Source organism: Macaca fascicularis, chromosome 2 (genome assembly GCF_037993035.2).
Source record: "Macaca fascicularis isolate 582-1 chromosome 2, T2T-MFA8v1.1".
Lineage (NCBI taxonomy): Eukaryota > Metazoa > Chordata > Mammalia > Primates > Cercopithecidae > Macaca > Macaca fascicularis.
In genome coordinates this window covers 81,437,546-81,455,941 of record NC_088376.1, presented here as the reverse complement: position 1 = coordinate 81,455,941, position 18,396 = coordinate 81,437,546, and the positions used below count along the sequence as shown (strand labels likewise).

At 43.0% G+C, this 18,396-nt stretch overlaps 1 protein-coding gene and 2 pseudogenes across 6 annotated transcripts in view; 1 reads left to right on the top strand and 2 right to left on the bottom strand.

Moving 5' to 3' along the window:
* The first annotated feature begins 496 nt into the window (after positions 1 to 496).
* Positions 497 to 1,723, top strand: LOC141409646 (four and a half LIM domains protein 1 pseudogene; annotated as a pseudogene).
* A 6,524-nt stretch (positions 1,724 to 8,247) lies between these two features.
* Positions 8,248 to 18,396, bottom strand: part of SAMD7 (sterile alpha motif domain containing 7) — a 28,391-nt gene continuing 18,242 nt past the window's right edge. For all 6 annotated transcript variants that reach the window (XM_065540150.1, XM_045386642.2, XM_045386643.2 and 3 more), the window contains 2 exons: positions 11,970 to 12,080; positions 8,248 to 10,112 (listed from right to left, as the gene is read on the bottom strand). In XM_065540150.1, coding sequence (XP_065396222.1) covers positions 9,924 to 10,112; positions 11,970 to 12,080 — 300 coding nt within the window. In that variant the 3' untranslated portion in view covers positions 8,248 to 9,923. The remainder of the gene's footprint in view (positions 10,113 to 11,969; positions 12,081 to 18,396) is intronic.
* LOC102117553 (glycosaminoglycan xylosylkinase pseudogene) lies at positions 15,222 to 16,683 on the bottom strand (annotated as a pseudogene).

The following is an 18,396-nucleotide window of genomic DNA, read 5'->3' as shown; positions in this document are numbered from 1 at the left end:
AAGAAGTAGGGTTTTTAGGTTCTGTTAACAGCAGGTTTATTACCTTTTCTGGAACTTTCTCACCCTTTCTACAGTGAAATAGGCTATTTCTCTATGTAGTAGTACACCTGTGGGGGAAAAAATGTGTGGAAACCTAGCTATTCCCAATAAAGGAGCACAAAAAGAAGGACATCTGAGATTGCTGAATACTTTTTAGATGACAAAGAACTTAGAATGTTGAGAAGGGACTTACAGGGAATGGGCTGATAAAAGACTTGAGCGTCATCTAGTATTTACCCTTTCTTCCTCAAACTTGAGTTAGCTGAATACACACACACACACACACACACACACACACACACACACACGAATATTGCTGCTTATGATAAATGCTCTAATCAACAAAATTTACTGGATCATAAGCTCTGCAAAGGTAGGGCCTGTGGTGTTCTCCTTTTATCCTTAGCCTGTAGCACCAGGCCTGGCACATAGATTCTTAGTAAATATCTACTGAGTGAATGAATTGTTGAACAGCTCGTACTGAAGAACTGATTCTGATAATCTGTGGAATACTTCAAAAGAGAATGAATACAACGCATATATTAAAAGAGGAGGCAGTCTGCAGCCACTGCCACCTCCGCCACCATCATCTATGCTGATGAGCATCCCCAGGCAGCTCGTTGGAAGTTGTTTTCAACCATATCCAGCCCTTGTCAAATACATCCTATTTGTCACACATCCAATGTGAGGTACCTTCAGCTATAAGGTGGGCAGCATGGTGGAGAAGTTTGACTGTCTCTACTGCAGGGACCCCTTGCAGAGGAAAAAGTATGTACACAAGGGTGACTACCACTGCTGCCTGAAATGCTTTGACAAGTTCTGTGCCAGCATCTGCATGGAATGCTGCAAGCCCATTCGTATGGACTCCAAGGAGGTGCACTATAAAAACTGCTTCTGGCATGACCCCTGCTTCCACTGTGCCAAGTGCCTTCACCCCTTGGCCAATGAGACCTTTGTGGCCAAGGACAACAAGATCCTGTGCAACAAGTTCGCCACTCAGGAGGACTCTCCCAAGTGTAAGGGATGCTTCAAGCCCTTTGTGGCAGGAGATCAAAAATGGAGTACAAGGGGACCATCTGGCACAAAGACTGTAGCAACTGCAAGCAAGTCATGGGGACTGGAAGCTTCTTCTCTAAAGGGAAGGACTTCTACTGTGTGACTTGCCATGAGACCAAGTTTGCTAAGTATTGCGTGAAGTGCAACAAGGCCATCATTGCATCTGGGGGAGTCACTTACCAGGATGAGCCCCGGCATGCTGAGTGCTTTGTGTGTGTTACCTGCTCTAAGAAGCCGGCTGGGCAGCGTTTCACTGCTGTGGAGGACCAGTAACACTGCGTGGATTGCTACAAGAACTTTGTGGCCAAGAAGTGTGCTGGATTCAAGCACTTCATCACTGGGTTTGGTAAAGGCTCCAGTGTGGTGGCCTCTGAAGGACCATCCTGGCACTATTGCTGCTTCCACTGCAAAAAATGCTCCATGAATCTGGCCAACAAGCACTTTGTTTTCCACAAGGAGCAAGTATATTGCCCTGACTGTCCCAAAGAGTTGTAAACTGACAGGGGCTCCTGCCCTGTAAAATGGAATTTGAATTTTGTTCTTTGTGTCCTTACTCTCTGCCCTATACCATCAGTGGGGAAGAGTGGGCTTTCCCCTCCTTAAAGGTCTCCTTCTGTCTTTTCTCTCATTTGACGGTATTACTCAAATAAGGGCACACAGTGATCATATTAGGATTTAGCAAAAAGCAACCCTGCAGCAAAGTTAATTTCTGTCCAGCTGCAACTAAAAACCGAAAACGTAGGCAGATTGACTCTTCTGCATGTTTCTCATAGAGCAGAAAAGTGCTAGTCATTTAGCCACTTAGTGATGTAAGCAAGAAGCATATGAAATAAAGCCCCCACTGAGATGCCTCTTGCGACTCACTGGGACATACCGTGTAGTCATGCGACATGCAAGAGTTGTAGTGGCTGCTTCATCTTGTCGCTCATCCTCTTCTGTAAACAGGAAAAGAACTTACTGACGTGCATGGTTTAACTTCCTCATCAAAACTCTAACCTTCCTTCTGTTCTTTTGTGCTTTCAAATGACTAATACGCACTTCCAGAAAATTAACATTTGAACTTAGCTGTAATTCTAAACTGACCTTTCCCCGTACAAATGTTTGATTTCCCCATGAGGCGTGTTTTCTGAGCGTTCCTACCATAAAGCATGGAGCATGCAGGTGATTTGGGAAGTGTAGGCAGATCTGAGAAAACGAACCTGTTTCAGAGGAACATTGTCACAGCAAATACTTCTGGAAACTTAACAAAACTAACCCTGCTGTCCTTTTTATTGTTTTTAATTAGGAATATTTTTGTTTTAATTGATAGCAAAATAGTTTATAGGTTTGGAAACTTCCATGAAAATATTGTTTATTTTATTTTATTTTTATTATTATTTTTTTTGAGATGGAGCCTCACTCTGTCGCCCAGGCTGCAGTACAGTGGCAGATTCTCAGCTCACTGCAACCTTCACCTCCCAGGTTCAAGCAATTCTCCTGTCTCAGCCTCCTGGGTAGCTGGGACTACAGGGCCGTGCCACCACACCTGGCTAATTTTTGAATTTTTAATAGAGATGGGGTTTCAACATATTGGTCAGGCTGGTCTTGAACTCCTGACCTCAGGTGATCCACCCACCTAGGCCTCCCAAAATGTTGGGATTACAGGTATGAGCCACCGTGCCTGGCCTGCATGAAAATATTTTAGCCCTTTCAGATGTTCCTGTAGTGTTGAAATTCATCCTACGGAAGTACTGCGAAACTCTACAGGCGGAGTTGAGCAGGTGCCAGGGCTCTCATCAACACGGATATGACATTACAGAGCAGTGGCGAGTTGAATTCCTTGTAACGCAGTTGTCTGCTCTTTGTTCATGTGTTGATGAGGACCACAAAGTCCTTTCTTTTTTTTTTTTTTTTTTTTTTTTTTTTTTTTTTTGAGACGGAGTCTCGCTCTGTCGCCCAGGCTGGAGTGCAGTGGCCGGATCTCAGCTCACTGCAAGCTCCGCCTCCCGGGTTCACGCCATTCTCCTGCCTCAGTCTCCCGAGTAGCTGGGACTACAGGCGCCCACCACCTCGCCCGGCTAGTTTTTTGTATTTTTTTAGTAGAGACGGGGTTTCACCATGTTAGCCAGGATGGTCTGATCTCCCGACCTCGTGATCCGCCCGTCTCGGCCTCCCAAAGTGCTGGGATTACAGGCTTGAGCCACCGCGCCCGGCCCACAAAGTCCTTTCTATTGCGATTCCTAGGAATTTTCCTCAAGAGGAAATGCGGATTTCCCCCTGCCACTTACCTGAAATACAGGATCACCTACTTACTGTACTCTACATTATTTTACGATGTAGTATAATGAGACAATATCAAAAGTAAGCATGTAACGACAATGTGTACTAACATTCTTGTAGGAGTGGTTAGAGAAGCTGATGCCTCATTTCTACATTCTGTCATTAGCTATTATTGTCTAATGTTTCAGTGTATCCTTACGGAAATAAAGCAGCACATGAATTTAAAAAAAGAGTCCAGGAACTACAGAATGATTAACTTACTTTTATACTGTAAAAAAGTTAGTATCCCCATGATGTTTCCCCAAAATAGTTCGAAAATAATTAGAAGACAAGGCCGGGCGCGGTGGCTCAAGCCTGTAATCCCAGCACTTTGGGAGGCCGAGACGGGCGGATCACGAGGTCAGGAGATTGAGACCATCCTGGCTAACACGGTGAAACCCCGTCTCTACTAAAAAAAATACAAAAAAACTAGCCGGGCGAGGTGGCGGGCGTCTGTAGTCCCAGCTACTTGGGAGGCTGAGGCAGGAGAATGGCGCGAACCCGGGAGGTGGAGCTTGCAGTGAGCTGAGATCCGGCCACTGCACTCCAGCCTGGGTGACAGAGCAAGACTCCGTCTCAAAAAAAAAAAAAAAAAAAGAAAATAATTAGAAGACTTATGAATTATAGTGTGCGTCTCTCCTCTCTTACCACGGACTGAGAGCTAACATATCGACATACCTCATTTTACTGTGGTTTGCAGATATGGCATGTCTTACAAATGGAGGGTTTGTGGGAACCCTGAGTTGAGTAAATCTATTGGCACCATTTTCCCAACATCATATGCTCACTTTGTTAGCATGTTTTTAGCAATATTTTAAAATTAAGGTATGTACACTTTAAAAGAGATAATGCTATTGCACACTTAAACTACAGTATAGTATAAACGTAACTGTTATATGCACTGGGAAACCAGAAAATTCCTTGATTGCAGTGGTCTGGAACTGAACCTCAAATATCTCTGAGGTATGCCTGTATATTAAAAAGGTGGGAAGAATTTTTTTTTACAGTAACCAGGTGTTTAATGCTTTTGTTTTGTTTGATGAGAATAACTTCTAGTGCTATGAAACAAATAGCTATTTAATTCAACAATCAGTTTAGTAAACTTTGTAACCCCAGCTAGCAAAATAAAGTCACCTATTAGGAAATGAGCCAAAGAGGAAGGTGAACTATTTTAGAAAAGTAGTTTAAAATGTATATATAGTTTAAAAATCTAAAAGCATTCACATTTTTTCAAAATGGCATTCAATGATGGTCAAGTAAACTATTTCCTTTATTAGGGAGATGAGATTCTCACACCTGCACAATGACATCCTGTGGCTATTATCAGACATATCGGAGACCTTGGACCTTGTGTTATGTAGAGGATTCCCTTTCCAGAGGATGGGCTGGATACGTACCGCAAATTGACTGCAACTCTCTATAAAACAGATCTTTCATATATCTGTAGTAAAATAACAGTGTACATATTTACCATAATGAGAAACTGCATTTGCTTGAACTATAATACCTTTTTAGTATTAGTGGGAAGAGTAAAATATTCCATATATTTTAAATAACTAATGGAAATAATTTAATGGAATTTAAAAAATTTCATGTATTTAAAAATATACTGTTGTTTTGTTTTGTTTTGTTTTTGAGACAGAGTCTTGCTGTGTTGCCCACTCTGGAGTACAGTGGCATGATCTTGGCTCACTGCAACCTCTGCCTCCCAGGTTCAAGTTATTCTCCTGCCTCAGCCTCCTGAGTAACTGGGATTACAGGCATGAGCCACCGTGCCCAGCCCTATACTGTTTTTTAAACATTGGTATCCACACTTACTCTATAACTCTTATAGCTATATGTTGGCTGTTTAGTAAACAGATTTTTAAAAAATTTTATTATGGAAAATCTCAAATATATACAAAAGTAGAGTGAACAGAATAGTGAAACTCATGTAGTCAAAACCCAGCTTCAATAAGTATCAACCTATGACTGAACTTACTTCACCCATAGTCCCAATGATCTACCTACACCCTACCTGCTCAATGGATTTTTGGAAGCAAATCCTTGTCATGATATTACTGGGAGAAACACTCTTTCTTGGGACTTTTTTGTTTCTACACATTTTGCTGGGTGGACCAAGAGACTGCAAGGCCCTAACTATTCTTTTACCAGAACCATTTCTCAAGGTTGATTATGCAGCTGGTAACCTTAAAAAATAGGTAATCCTTCCTTCCACACCCATCATCACCCCCAAACAAAGAGCAGGCTTGCTTACTGCTTGCTATAAAATTTGTGGTTTCCCCAAGTTGTGTTCCTCAGCTGTGCAACAAACCCAGTGTATGGGCAGGTAGCCTCTGGACCCCTCTGTATTGCTCATGTAGCACCTGGGGGCAAAAGGAACCAATACACTTATGCTGATGTTCATGCTCCTACTATGTCATAAGTAATAAAGTTCTTTGTCTCTGACCCAAGAGGCTCATGTGTTTTGCCAGTCTCCATAAAATAATAACAGGCTAATTTATTAGGTTGGAGGCAGAATCAAATCTAATCCCAGACACAACAAATTTCAGTATATATTTTTAAAAAATAAGAAGTCTTTTAAAAAAGCCCACAATACTATCATATTTCAGTATATATTTTTAAAAAATAAGAAGTCTTTTTAAAAAGCCCACAATACTATCATATTTTAAACAACAGTAATTTTTAATATCATTGAATATCCCAAATTGTGTTCAGATTTCCCTGTTTCATTTATTACAGTGTATTTGAAAAAGGATTTAAATAAGTTTCATGATTATATTGGGTGATTTGAATTCAAAAAATTTTATTTTAGTAAAATGTATTTAAAATTTGTAATTTTAACATACAAGTTGTTGGTATTAATTATATTCAAAATTTTGTACAACCATCACCACTATTTCCAAAACTTTTACATCTGGGTGATTTGAATCTTAAGTTTGTTTTTTTTTTGAGACGGAGTGTCACTGTGTCGCCCAGGCTAGAGTGCAGTGGTGAGATCTCGGCTCACTGCAATCTCCGCCTCCCAGGTTCATGCCATTCTCCTGCCTCAGCCTCCCAAGCAGCTGGGACTACAAGCGCCCTCCACCATGCTTGGCTAATTTTTTTTTTTTTTGTATTTTTAGTAGAAACAGGGTTTCACTGTGCTAGCCAGGATGGTCTCAATCTCCTGACCTTGTGATCCGCCCACCTTGGCCTCCCAAAGTGCTGGGATTACAGGCGTGAGCCACCGTGGCTGGCCAAGTATCTTTCTTTTAATCTACAGGTTTTCCTTTTCCCATTCTGTTTGTCCTTGCATTTATTTGTTGGAGAAAATCAGGTCATTTCTACTATAGTTTCCCACAATTTGGAGTTGTACTATTTTTATAACTGCAGTGATGTTTAACATGTTCCTTTGTTCCCTGTATTTCCTGTAAATTGGTTTTTGGATCTAGAGGTTTATTTAGACTCAGGTTAATTTTTTTTGGTAAGACTTTAATTCATATGGGGTTTCATGGATTTCCATCAGATGGCACATAATATCTGGTTATTTCTCTTTTCGAGATGTTAGCAGTCATTTATGATTATTGCCTAGATTACTTACATTTTAGGGGGGCATAATGGTGATATTCAAATTCCATTATTTCTCCTTAATAGCTATAATACTTCCCTAAAGGAAATAGCTGCATAGTACTCCATTGTATGGATATTTAGTCAATCAGTCTAAATATATTTTGTAAGTCATAGTACCCTATTTGTCAAACATAATTTTATTGTGATGGTTTTCCAATGAGAGAAGTTTTTGTTGTTGTTTCTTTCTTATTCATAAAGAGTACAGAGTATGCTTCAAGCCTAAAGTGGCATTTGAGAAAAAGTTAAAAACTATTTCTATATGATAATGGAAATAAAAATCCTCACCCTCCAAAATAATCTGTTGTAAAGTGTCCCTTTTGTTAAAAGGCACCCAGGAGTCTTTAATCTGGGAAGAAGGCAGTCTTGGTAGGGACAAGCAATTTCAGTTTTATTTTCTTCCAATGAAGAGTACCGAGAGCTGGGGAGGGCCTCCTTTGCATGTGTTCTTCTGGTTCTTTTTTAAATGCATGGATCTAAAATTAAGCACAGTGGTTTTTTCTGGTGATAGTACATGCCAAGATGGCATATCGGAACATTTTCCTTAGAGCAACATTGAGACATATCTGTGCAAATCAATCAATTACCAACTCAGTGGACTTATTTAGCAGGAATATGAAACTCAAAAGTCATCATAGTGATTGAACCTCATTATCACTTTGCCACTAAAAATACTAAGCATTTCTTTTTATTCCTCACCACAGCATCTGTAACTCACACCTGGCATTTTGTGAAACTTCTGTATGCTGGGTAGTATAGCAGGTGAAATGTCACATGACCAGTTCTTCGGTACACTGAGGATCAGATGAATAAAAAGAGGGAAAGAGGAAGTGAAGCATTTTTCAAGTCATTTTTAGTAAAAATCTTGCCACTCATTATTCATTGGCTTATTGCCATCTTAAATAACTTATAAAAAAAAGACATATTTTTGAAATATGGGAGGATTTTCTCTCTGTCCGTGTCTCTCTCTCAGCAAAGGGACCAAGAGAGTAAAGTAACAATTCACAAATGTATGTGATGGTTTGATACAGTTTTTAATGTCAGAAGAAAAACCTGTTGTCTTAGTAAAAATGAAAGAAATGGAAGCCTAACTAAATTAGGCTTGTAGGAGAACGATATTTCAAAAGTCCACCTTCCAAATCAAAAAGTGAAGGTGGGTAGCGTGCAATTTGTGTTTACTAAATGCAACCTAATTTGTTTGTTTTAGTACTCCATTATTGTGAAATAAATTACTTCAAAACGTACTGGCTGAAAACAGCACATGTTTATTATCTCACAGTTTCTGTGGGTCAGAAATCCAGAGTGGCTTAGCTGGGGGCCTCTGGCTCAGGGTCTCTCATGAGCTGCCATCAAGCTGTGGGCTGGAGCTGAGGCACCTTCAAGTTTCCTTACATGGCTGTTGGCAGCCTCAGAAGATCCATTTCCCAGTTCATGTGGAGCTCTCCACAGGGCTGCCTGGAGACAAAGAATCTGGCTTTCTTAAGAGTGAGAAATCCAGAGAGAGAGAGAGAGCGAGCACCCAAGACAGAAGCCACAAAAGTGACATCCCATCCATCACGCCTTCTGTGTTCTGTTCGTTAGAAAAGCCTCAATACCCCCAGCCCACCCTCAAACGGAGTAGATCACACAACGGCTTGAAGACCAGGATGCAGGGATCCTTGTGGGCTGCTTACCAGAATTTTTTCATTTTAAATGTAAATATTTTAAATAGAAAATACGTTCTCATGGTTTAAAATTCAAAATGTACAAGAATGTATATAGTAAGAAGACTTCTTCATATCCCTGTCAGTCAGTCCCCTCCTTGAGCAAATTGTCAACATTTTCTTGTTTATCCTTTCAGAGACATTCTGTTAAACATCAAGTTGAATACGTGGGATTCCACAGGGTGTGAGCAGAGAGCACTCCACCTTGCCAGCTCAAACCTGCTTTGCAGAGATAACTCTTCCCCACCCCTTGGATGAAATCTCAAGTGGGTACTATGACTTTTCACCTCCTTCTCAGATAATAAGCAGTCCTCCAGTCACTTTCAGTCATAACATAGTTTTATTTCATAAATAAAATACCTAGTCCTGAGTAATAGTCAAACTCAATTTTTGATTTTTTATTTTTTTGAGATGGAGTCCTGCTCTGTCGCCCAGGCTGGAGTGCAGTGGCACGATCTCAACTTACTGTAGCCTCCGCTTCCTGGGTTCAAGCAATTCTCCTGCCTCAGCCTCCCGAGTAGCTGGAACTACATTCACGCGCCACCATGCCTAGCTAATTTTTTTTTTTTGTATTTTTAGTAGAGACAGGGTTTCACCATGTTGGCCAAGCTGGTCTTGATCTTCTGACCTTATCATCTGCCTGCCTTGGCCTCCCAAAGTGGTGGGACTACAGGCGTGAGCCACTATACCTGGCCAAAACTCGAAAATCTGAGGTTAAAGCTTCTCCCCTTCCCTAGATTGTACCTGCTTCAGGCTAGAAATCTGGATTGAGAAAAGTTGGAGCCGTGGTCAGCTTCTCCATTTCTGTTCTGTACTTCTCCCTGTTCTCTTCTGCCTCTTTGTGGTTGCCTTTATCTCTCTCAGGGTTTGGGAATGGAAAATGAGTGAAGAAAGGGAGGAGCTCTTTTTTCAGTTTCAGCTCTTTTGGTTTCTTCAGAGATTTCTTCAGGGAAACATCCATCTGCAGCTTTCTTGATGTTTGCAAATCTCCCCTTCATTAGCATTTGCTCCTAAGGATGCATCTCCAGTCATTTGGTGCTGGAGTCATTCAGCCCTGACAGGGAGGCCCCTTGGGCAAGTCTCCTCCGTGACAGCTCCAGGAAGGCTGAGTTTCTCTCCTCATTCTCCATCCAGTCCTGGGAAATCCTCACACATCCCTTGTAATATCCTAGGCTCGTTGGAAAACTGGCTAAGACTATTCTTCCTCCTTGAGAGCTTTTAGTTTCTCATACTATCTCGCTCAATTCCTTTAGGAATTATTGTATCCTGGGGACAAAAAATGCTCATTGTATCACTCCAGGAATTAGAATCCAAAAGAGGGGATGTATCTGCTGGTTGATCAAATGCTTGTCTTACAGGAAATGAAAGAGTTTTCTTGTAGAACATACTTCCCACATGCTGAGATACCTTTTAAGACAAAATAATTATAGTAATTAATTCTATGAATTTTTTTCATTAACTCAGCATTAAACACACATGTCAGAGAGGCTGAGGTAATTTCAGGCATGGAGCATCTATTAATATATAGTTTGGGGAGGTCACAATTGTAGGATGTGGTGGGCTTTTTCTTTCTCTCAGAATCATAGTATTTACAGATGTAAAACAGGGTATCAAGGTGGCTCTAACCAGGGGCAGCTGAGCAATAGTGGAATTACTGAGGGGGAGAAAAGTGGATGGCGAGGTCAGGATGGTAATAGTGGTGGCATGTGAGGAGGAGCACAAATGACATAGGTCTTTGGCTTTGGCTCTGAAGGCAATGGGGAGCTATTTTAGAATCTTGAGCAGAAGAGTGACACGATCCATCTTATATATTAAAAGGACCACTTTTTACTGCTTTGTGAATCAACTCTGGGTAGGCAAGGGGAGAAGCAAGGAGAGCAGTTAGAAGAGAATGCACAATTTCTCAAAGATTTAGAACCAGAAATACCATTTGATCCAGCAGTCCCATTACTGGGTATTTACCCAAAGGAATATAAATCATTCTATTACAAAGATACATGCACACATATGTTCATTGCAGCACTATTCACAATAGCAAAGACATGGAACCAACCCAAATGCCCATCAGTGATAGACTGGATAAAGAAAATGTGGTACATATACACCATGGAATACTATGCAGCCATAAAACGGAACAAGATCATGTCTTTTGCAGGGACATGGATGGAGCCGGAAGCCATTATCCTCAGTAAACTAATGCAGGAACAGAAAACCAAACACCGCAAGTTCTCACTTATAAGTGGGAGCTGAACAATGAGAACACATGGACACAGGGAGGGGAACAACACACACTGGGGCCTGTCAAGGGATGGGATGTGGGGAGGGAGAGCATCAGGATAAATAGCTAATGCATGCTGGGCTTAATACCTAGGTGATGAGTTGATAGGTGCAGCAAACCACCATGGCACACTTTTACCTATGGAACAAACCTGCACATGTACCCCATAACTTAAAATTAAAATGAAAAAAAAAGAAGGCCAATACAGTCATCCAATGAGAGATGATGGTGCCTGAGACCAGGATGGAGTGGTGGAGGTGGTGAGAAGTGGTGTGCTGGGGTTGGCTAGCTCACAAGAGCCAATTATTAAATGTTTAGGAAGTTTGCAAGCCAGTTGTTAAATACATCATTATTAAAAATTAAGTCAAAGCATCACATTAAATAAATTATGCTCAACAAAAGTAATACATGTAAGACTCATCACTTTTTAATTGTTTTTACCTAATTTTTACTATTATTATTACTTCTACCGCTGACGCTATTTACACCTATTACATCTGAGACTGTATCTGGTAGAAATACTCTAAAGTGGGGCGCTGCTGTGCGTCTCTCCCCATTTCAGGATAGTCACCCCCAAGTGTCATGGGCCCGGAGCGAGGAGGGCAGCACTCCCAAGTGAGATGATGATTCCTTGGAGGATGACAGTATTCAGTGACATTAGGAGTTTGTCAGCCATGGTGGGAGTAATTTACACCACAGAAATTGGAGATACTACAAATTGGGGCTCATTTTGTTTTTTAAGAGAACTACTTGTTAAACACTTACCAGTGCATCCTTGCTTATCATCTTCCCAGTTATATCTAGGAATGTGTACCACCATCCCATCCAATGTTTTTAGGGTCCCTTACTTCTATTATGTCCTCAACCACAGAGGGAAAACAATTTAATAAAGAAGTTAAGTATTATTTATATTACAACATGATAAAAGTAACATATTTGTATTAAGCTTCATGCCATTAATACATAGTTATATAAAATCACCATACCTGTGATTGAATTTTTAGTGCTGGCCCTAGCTTTAATCCCATAGTTCCTCGAAGATGCTCTTCTGTGAGTAATGGCAAAGTTTCTCCATCAATTGCATGATCCTTAAATACCTTCATAAATACAAAAGGTGTTAACTTTTTCTGAATGTCTTTTTTTAAAAAAAGTTCTTTTGCCACCTAGGTATTGTAGTTTTGGAGAAAACATTAAGACTGCTTGAGGATGACAGAAAAATTTGTAAAACCTTTTTTTAGTTGCTCTCTTTTCTGTGCTCAGTAGCACATTGCTTGTGCTCTTTAATAACCCTTGGAATCAACTGTAATTATCTGTTTATAGAACTCAGTTCCAACCAGGAATAGTGATTATTTGAGGGCCAGGTCCATGTCTCATTGACCAATGTAACCCTAATACAGAGGCTGGCATATGGTAAGAAGATGTACAATAAATATTGCTGGATAAATGAATGAATGAGTAAATGCTCTAAGTAAAGGAATGTGGGTAAAACCTGTCACGGATAAATTTCATCTCTCACATTTACAGCTGTGGTATCTGCTGGCCATGCCTTAGATGCATGGTAAAGGCAGGAGAGGGAAATGCTGCTGGGAGCTTTCCCTGGCAGACTTTTCCAGCAGGTCTGTTCGTCCTGACATTGCAGTGGACTTCGCATGCCGTCCTTCCTCCGAAAGCCAGGAAGGCTGCTGGTGAACAAAGATTCCAGGCAGATAGAGGGATACAAAATCTAGGCAGATTGATAGGACCGTAATTTCATGATCTTCAACTTCAACTTGCCTGGAAATCCTTCTATATTCACTATTGAGCTTTCTCTCCCTTCTACTTCAAGCTAGCTCCACCCTCCTCAAACTTTAGACTTTGTAGGCAGAGCCCTCCCTCATTTTCACTAGATCATAGCGCTTCCTAACTAAAAACAAAACAAAACAAAAACAAAAACAAAACAAAACAAAAAACAGTAGATAAGAACTCCCTCTAATTCTGACCAATGAACCAAAAACCTTTATTTTCTCCCACTGTCATGACACAATGGAAGAGAGGTCTCTCCACCATTTAAAGGAGATCTCTCCACATATACTGTGGGTCCTCACCCCTCCCACTTCCAGAGGGGATAGATAATCCCCTTTTCTCTTCAGTCTCTCCTCCTCTGCTGGCTCTTTCTCACTGGCATTTAAATAAGTCTCCACCATCATTAAACAAACAAAAATAATGAAAATACTCAAACTCCATTTCCAAATACTGTCTCACGTCTCTGACTCCCTTCACAGCCAGATTTCTCCAAAGGGTTTCGATGCTCCCTGCTTTCACCTTCTCATTTTCCAGTCATTCTGCAGTCTCAGGGAATCTGAGCTCTGCCCCAGCCATTCCATTAAGCCTGCTTTCCTCAGGCTTCCTGGTGCCTCTGTTGTACCAAACATGCAGTCATTTTGCAGTTGTTCTATTTCTGAAGTTCCTGGCTGCATCTGACATTGTTGACTGTGCCTTCATGAACAGTGCTCTTCCTTTCTGTCATTAGGCTGCTCCCTCCTGGGTACCCCTGTTCTCTCCTTCAAGGTCACCTTTGCCAGCTCCTTTTTCTTTGTCCATTTTCATAGGTTAGGGTTTCTTAGCCTTCTGACTCAGGTCCCCTTTGGTCTTCCTGATTCATTTCAGCTTCACTTGGCTTCAGTAACAGTCTGTATATGCTGAAGGCTCCCTAACTTGTATCTTTAACTCAGAAGCGAAGTCGTGCCAATTTGGCCTCTTACATAGTTTTCGTTGTGCTGTGACAGGGCAGCACTGAGTTCCAATGCAGAGTCCCACAATTACTCCGTTCCCCCACCCACAAAAGCACATATTCTCTCTCCATACCACGTGGCCACTTCTGGGGGATGGCAGAGGGGTGGTGTGGGCAATTCAAGACTATCTTTCTTACCCCCTTCAGTGCCTCTTTCAGTGACATGAAGTTAAAACCAGGTACTGTGGGCCGGGTGCAGTGGCTCATGCCTGTGATCCCAGCACTTTGGGAGTCCGAGGTCGGTGGATCACTTGAAGTCAGGAGTTCGAGACCAGCCTGGCCAACATGGTGAAACCCAGTCTCTACTAAATGTACAAAAATTAGCCGGGTGTGGTGGCGGGCATTTGTAGTCCCAGCTACTTGGGAGGCTGAGGCAGGAGAATGGTGTGAACCCAGGAGGCGGAGCTTGCAGTGAGCCAAGATGGCACCACTGCACTCCAGCCTGGGCGACAGAGCAAGACTCCGTCTCAAAACCACAACAACAACCAGGTACTGTGATCGCGCACCTGATTTTTCATTCTTATGAAGGTGTTTTGTGTGTGTGGATTTGGCCATCTTGCCCTGCCTCCTCAGGTTGTGTTCTTATCTGCCTGCCCCCACTGCTCCCACCCTGGATACAGCTCCATTATTGCTCATCGGAAGAGGCTTCCCCTCTGTCTTGTCCTCTTCAACTTGTTTTCATAAAAGCAACCTGAATGACCTTTCTGCAATATAAAGCTAATCATGCTGCTACCTACTTAAAACCTGACTACCTCCGGGATAAAGTCACAATCCTTCACTGGGTCTTCAGGGCTCTGTGACCTGGCCCTGTCTACCTCTCCAGTCTTGTCTTGCTGTCCTCACCTCTCCCACCTTGGCCCTGGCCCTCTGTAGCACTAAGAACTACTCTCAGAGTCCCAACCATATTAAAGTTTTCTCTGGCTTCTGGCCCTCACCTGGAAATTCCTCCTTTACCTCCCTCCCGCCTCACCTCTCCTCTTGACTTTCAGGTCTCACTTTAGAGCCTCTTCCTTTAGGTGGCCATGAGTCCCTCGTATGTGATCCCCCCATGCTCTGTACCCGCTTTTGACAACGCACTCGTATGGATGTGAGATCACTCACTGGTGCCCTCTTCTGGGCTATGAGTGCCACAAGAAGAGGAACCCCATAGGCCTTGTTTCCACTGTGCTCCAAGCCTCAGAGGGCATGACTCAGGACCACCTGAAAAGTAGAATCTTCTTGGAAAGCTCCTGTACTGGGAACCTTGTGTTCTAATAGATTTTAGTCATTTACAAACTATATGTATGTATATAATACTTTTCCACAAAATGCACCAGTGTGGAGAAAGGACTGAAACGTCCAACTCAAAACATACTCTCCAGAGCCAATCCCAGTATTCATCTATGCAAATGTCACACCTCTGATTGTCCTTTGGCCTGGGAATTAAGACTGACCAACTATGATGCCTACTGCTAGAATGGGCAACTGCTGAGGAATTCAGAAGGTGATTCAGCAGGAACATCTCCATGCTCTGAAACTTGTGGTCTTTGCTTTAGTTTCTACTACAGAAAACACCAAAGACATCTAAGGCCACCCTGTCCCCTGTCACCAGAACTTACTGCTGGCCATTTCCAATCCATCTCACACCATTTGGAATTGATTGTGCTGCTTCTCTATCTTTGTAAAAAGAAGTTTCACTTATTTTGTGTTGAGAATTACAAGTGGGAGAAAGGCATTGTGTCTTCCACCGTACAGCGTCCATCCCAAACAGGTCAGTGCACTGCTCCACAGTGGCCAGGACACTCAGGAGCCACTGGTCCATGGCGTCCAGAAGAGGATCAGAGAGCACTGGGGAGAGGGGGTCATGGGCCGTGGCAGAGTTTAAAGCAGACTTCAGCACACCATTCTTTAGGTAGTTCCTTCTGTTCCAGGTAGAAACCTGAGTGATGCCACACTGAGAGAGAGAGAGGCAAGAATGCTTCTTTCATCCAGCAAGGGGTTCCCAAAGCTTTTGTTGTTATCAAGAAGGATGAGCATACTAGCACCCTCATTATCTTGAAAGTTCTTATAGTAATGGCAGTCAGCATTGTCAATCAGGTAATCAAAGACAGCTGTGTTAATGGTGCCCAAGAGGCACAGGCCAGAGTCTAAAGGGACGTTTTCTTCACAGCCTCACAGTAGCTCTCATCATACTCCCATCTGGCTTGCCTTTTCGGTAAGTCCTGGCCCACGGATGTTGGTGTTTCTAGAGAGGGCACACATCTGGAAGCCAAAGTGTGACAGATTTTTCCATTGTGCCTCCATCAGCACAAGCTGGTTCTGTTTCTCAGCAGTAATAACACTTCCCATAAAAACGAGTATTGTTTCCTACAGTTCGGAAGGGGCTCAACGGCTGCTCCATAGGAACAGGCTTCATCTCTGTCTGAAGATGAACAAATCTGCCCACCATCAACAGGGCTCTGGGACAACCACAATCCTGTCCAAGTGAAAGGCCGCTGCCTTCGCACTGTGTCTATCATAACCGGCATATAGTTCCCTTCCACTACATAGGCTTGGCTATACTACTTAGGTTTGAAAACAACTTTCTGTTCCCTTTCAAGGATCAGTAAGCCTTTCAACTGTGTCCCTTTATACCCACATCAGCTTTAATAATTTGCTTGGTGGTCATGGCATGCACGACTGCCCCCAGCTCTGGTGTGTCTTCACAGTACACTTCCTGGGGATCCACCCACTGGGCTGCAATCTCCCAGGAAGACTGCAAGGTGTGGTCCAACTTGGGTGACAGCTCCATCTGCAAGCCAGCCCTCATTCGGTGAAAAGTCCTCAGGTGATCAAGTGGTGAAACGCCCCTTGGCAGCTGATGTATCTAAGTTGTCAATCAGGAAAACTTTGGTGAAGATAAAGATGACAAGGAGAATTGCTAACAGCGTGATTCGCTGCTTTAGCTTCATGTTGACCTCTTTTATTCTCCCCGACCCACTCTCTGACTCACTTGTCAAGGAGAGCCGGTGGTAATGGTTAGTAAGGAGATTCCATCATTATACACATGGGTCCATTTGTGGATGCACCTTCCACAGTTCCTGTTGGGCCCTAGGCTCGCTCGTGGCTGCCCATGCAGTGCAAAGCAGCATGGCCCCCAAGGAGGGGCAGCCCCAGGCTGCGCTGATCACCCCAGCCACTGCTGCCACCTCTGCAGGCCCCACCATTCCCTGGCCCCCTCTCTCAGCACTGAACCAGCCATCTCCCACAAACTGCATTAAGTAATTATTTCTTTTCCTATTTTAATTAAGCAAATTATAGAAAATGGCTAATGTAAATTAAAGAGCCAAGTGCAGTGGCTCACACCTGTAATCTCAGTTACTTGGGAGGCTAAGGCTGGAGGATCACTTGAGCCCAGGAGTTTGAGACAAGCCTGGGCAACATAGTAGACCCCCATCTCTTTAAAAAAAACATTAGCTGGGTGTGGTGGCATGCACCTGACAATTTGTGAGCATCCAAAGGAGGAACCACATGGGTAAATTTTCAAGCAGAGGTAGGTTGGCAGCCAGGGACTGAAATATGTGAGGACCTAACCCTCAGCCATGGTGGATGTACTCAGGGCCTGGGGCGAGGACACAGACATGTCCCTGTCACTCAGATGTACCCCTTTCTTTCTCACCAGAGCAGTTTGGGCCATGTGTATGATATAAATGTGCATATATTTTCAGTAACTTCAGTTCTTTTTAGAGAGAGGATATTTTATCTGCTGAGTCCTCTGAACTAGACATTTACTTGGAACGAAATATGTTGCAGGGTCTCCTAAATGTTCCTTAACAGCTGAGCCACCAATCCTGTCTCTACACCTATTTAAAATAGTTCATTTGCACTCAGGGCTTTGGGTTTTAGTTGTTATTTTTTTTTCTGCTGAATTTCTTTTTCTACTTACAGGAGGTGAGTGGTGAGAGCTTGCTGAGTAGGCATCTAAGGCAGAGGTGGGGAGTAAGAGGATAGCTGGGGGACAGTGGGTTTAATGCCAGCTAATCCCAGCACCTTGGTCCAACTCATTTAAAGAAAGGGGCTATGGGACTGGGCGTGGTGGTTCATGCCTGTAATCCCAGCACTTTGGGAGGCCGAGGTGGGTGGGTCATGAGGTCAGGAGTTTGAGACCAGCCTGGCCAACATGATGAAACCCTGTCTCTACTAAAAATACAAAAAATCAGCCGGGCCTGGTGGTGGTGTGTGTCTGTAGTCCCAGCTACTCGGGAGGCTGAGGCGGGAGAATCGCTTGAACCCAGGAGGCGAAGGTTGCGGTGAGTGGAGATCACACCATTGCACTCCAGTCTGGGCGACAGCAAGACTCCGTCTCAAAAAAAAAAAAAAAAAAAAAAGGGTGCGGGGGTCATGAGTAACACCTGATGGGACATTTTAGGCAAGGGTCCTTGTGAGAGTGGGGTACAAGCAGTGCTGCTTCAGGGCTGTTGCATCCAGAGGGCATCCCCCCATTTCTGTATAAAATAACGTCACAGAGCATAGCCGGTGGGGGGGGGCAGGCACAGCAGAGCAGTAACGTCTTTCAGTTGATGCCACCTGCTGTCACTTGGAGGGAGTATACTTTAATGGTGAAACTAAAGCAGAACTTGATCCTAAACAAATTTGAGACATATCTAGGGATAATTGGTACCACT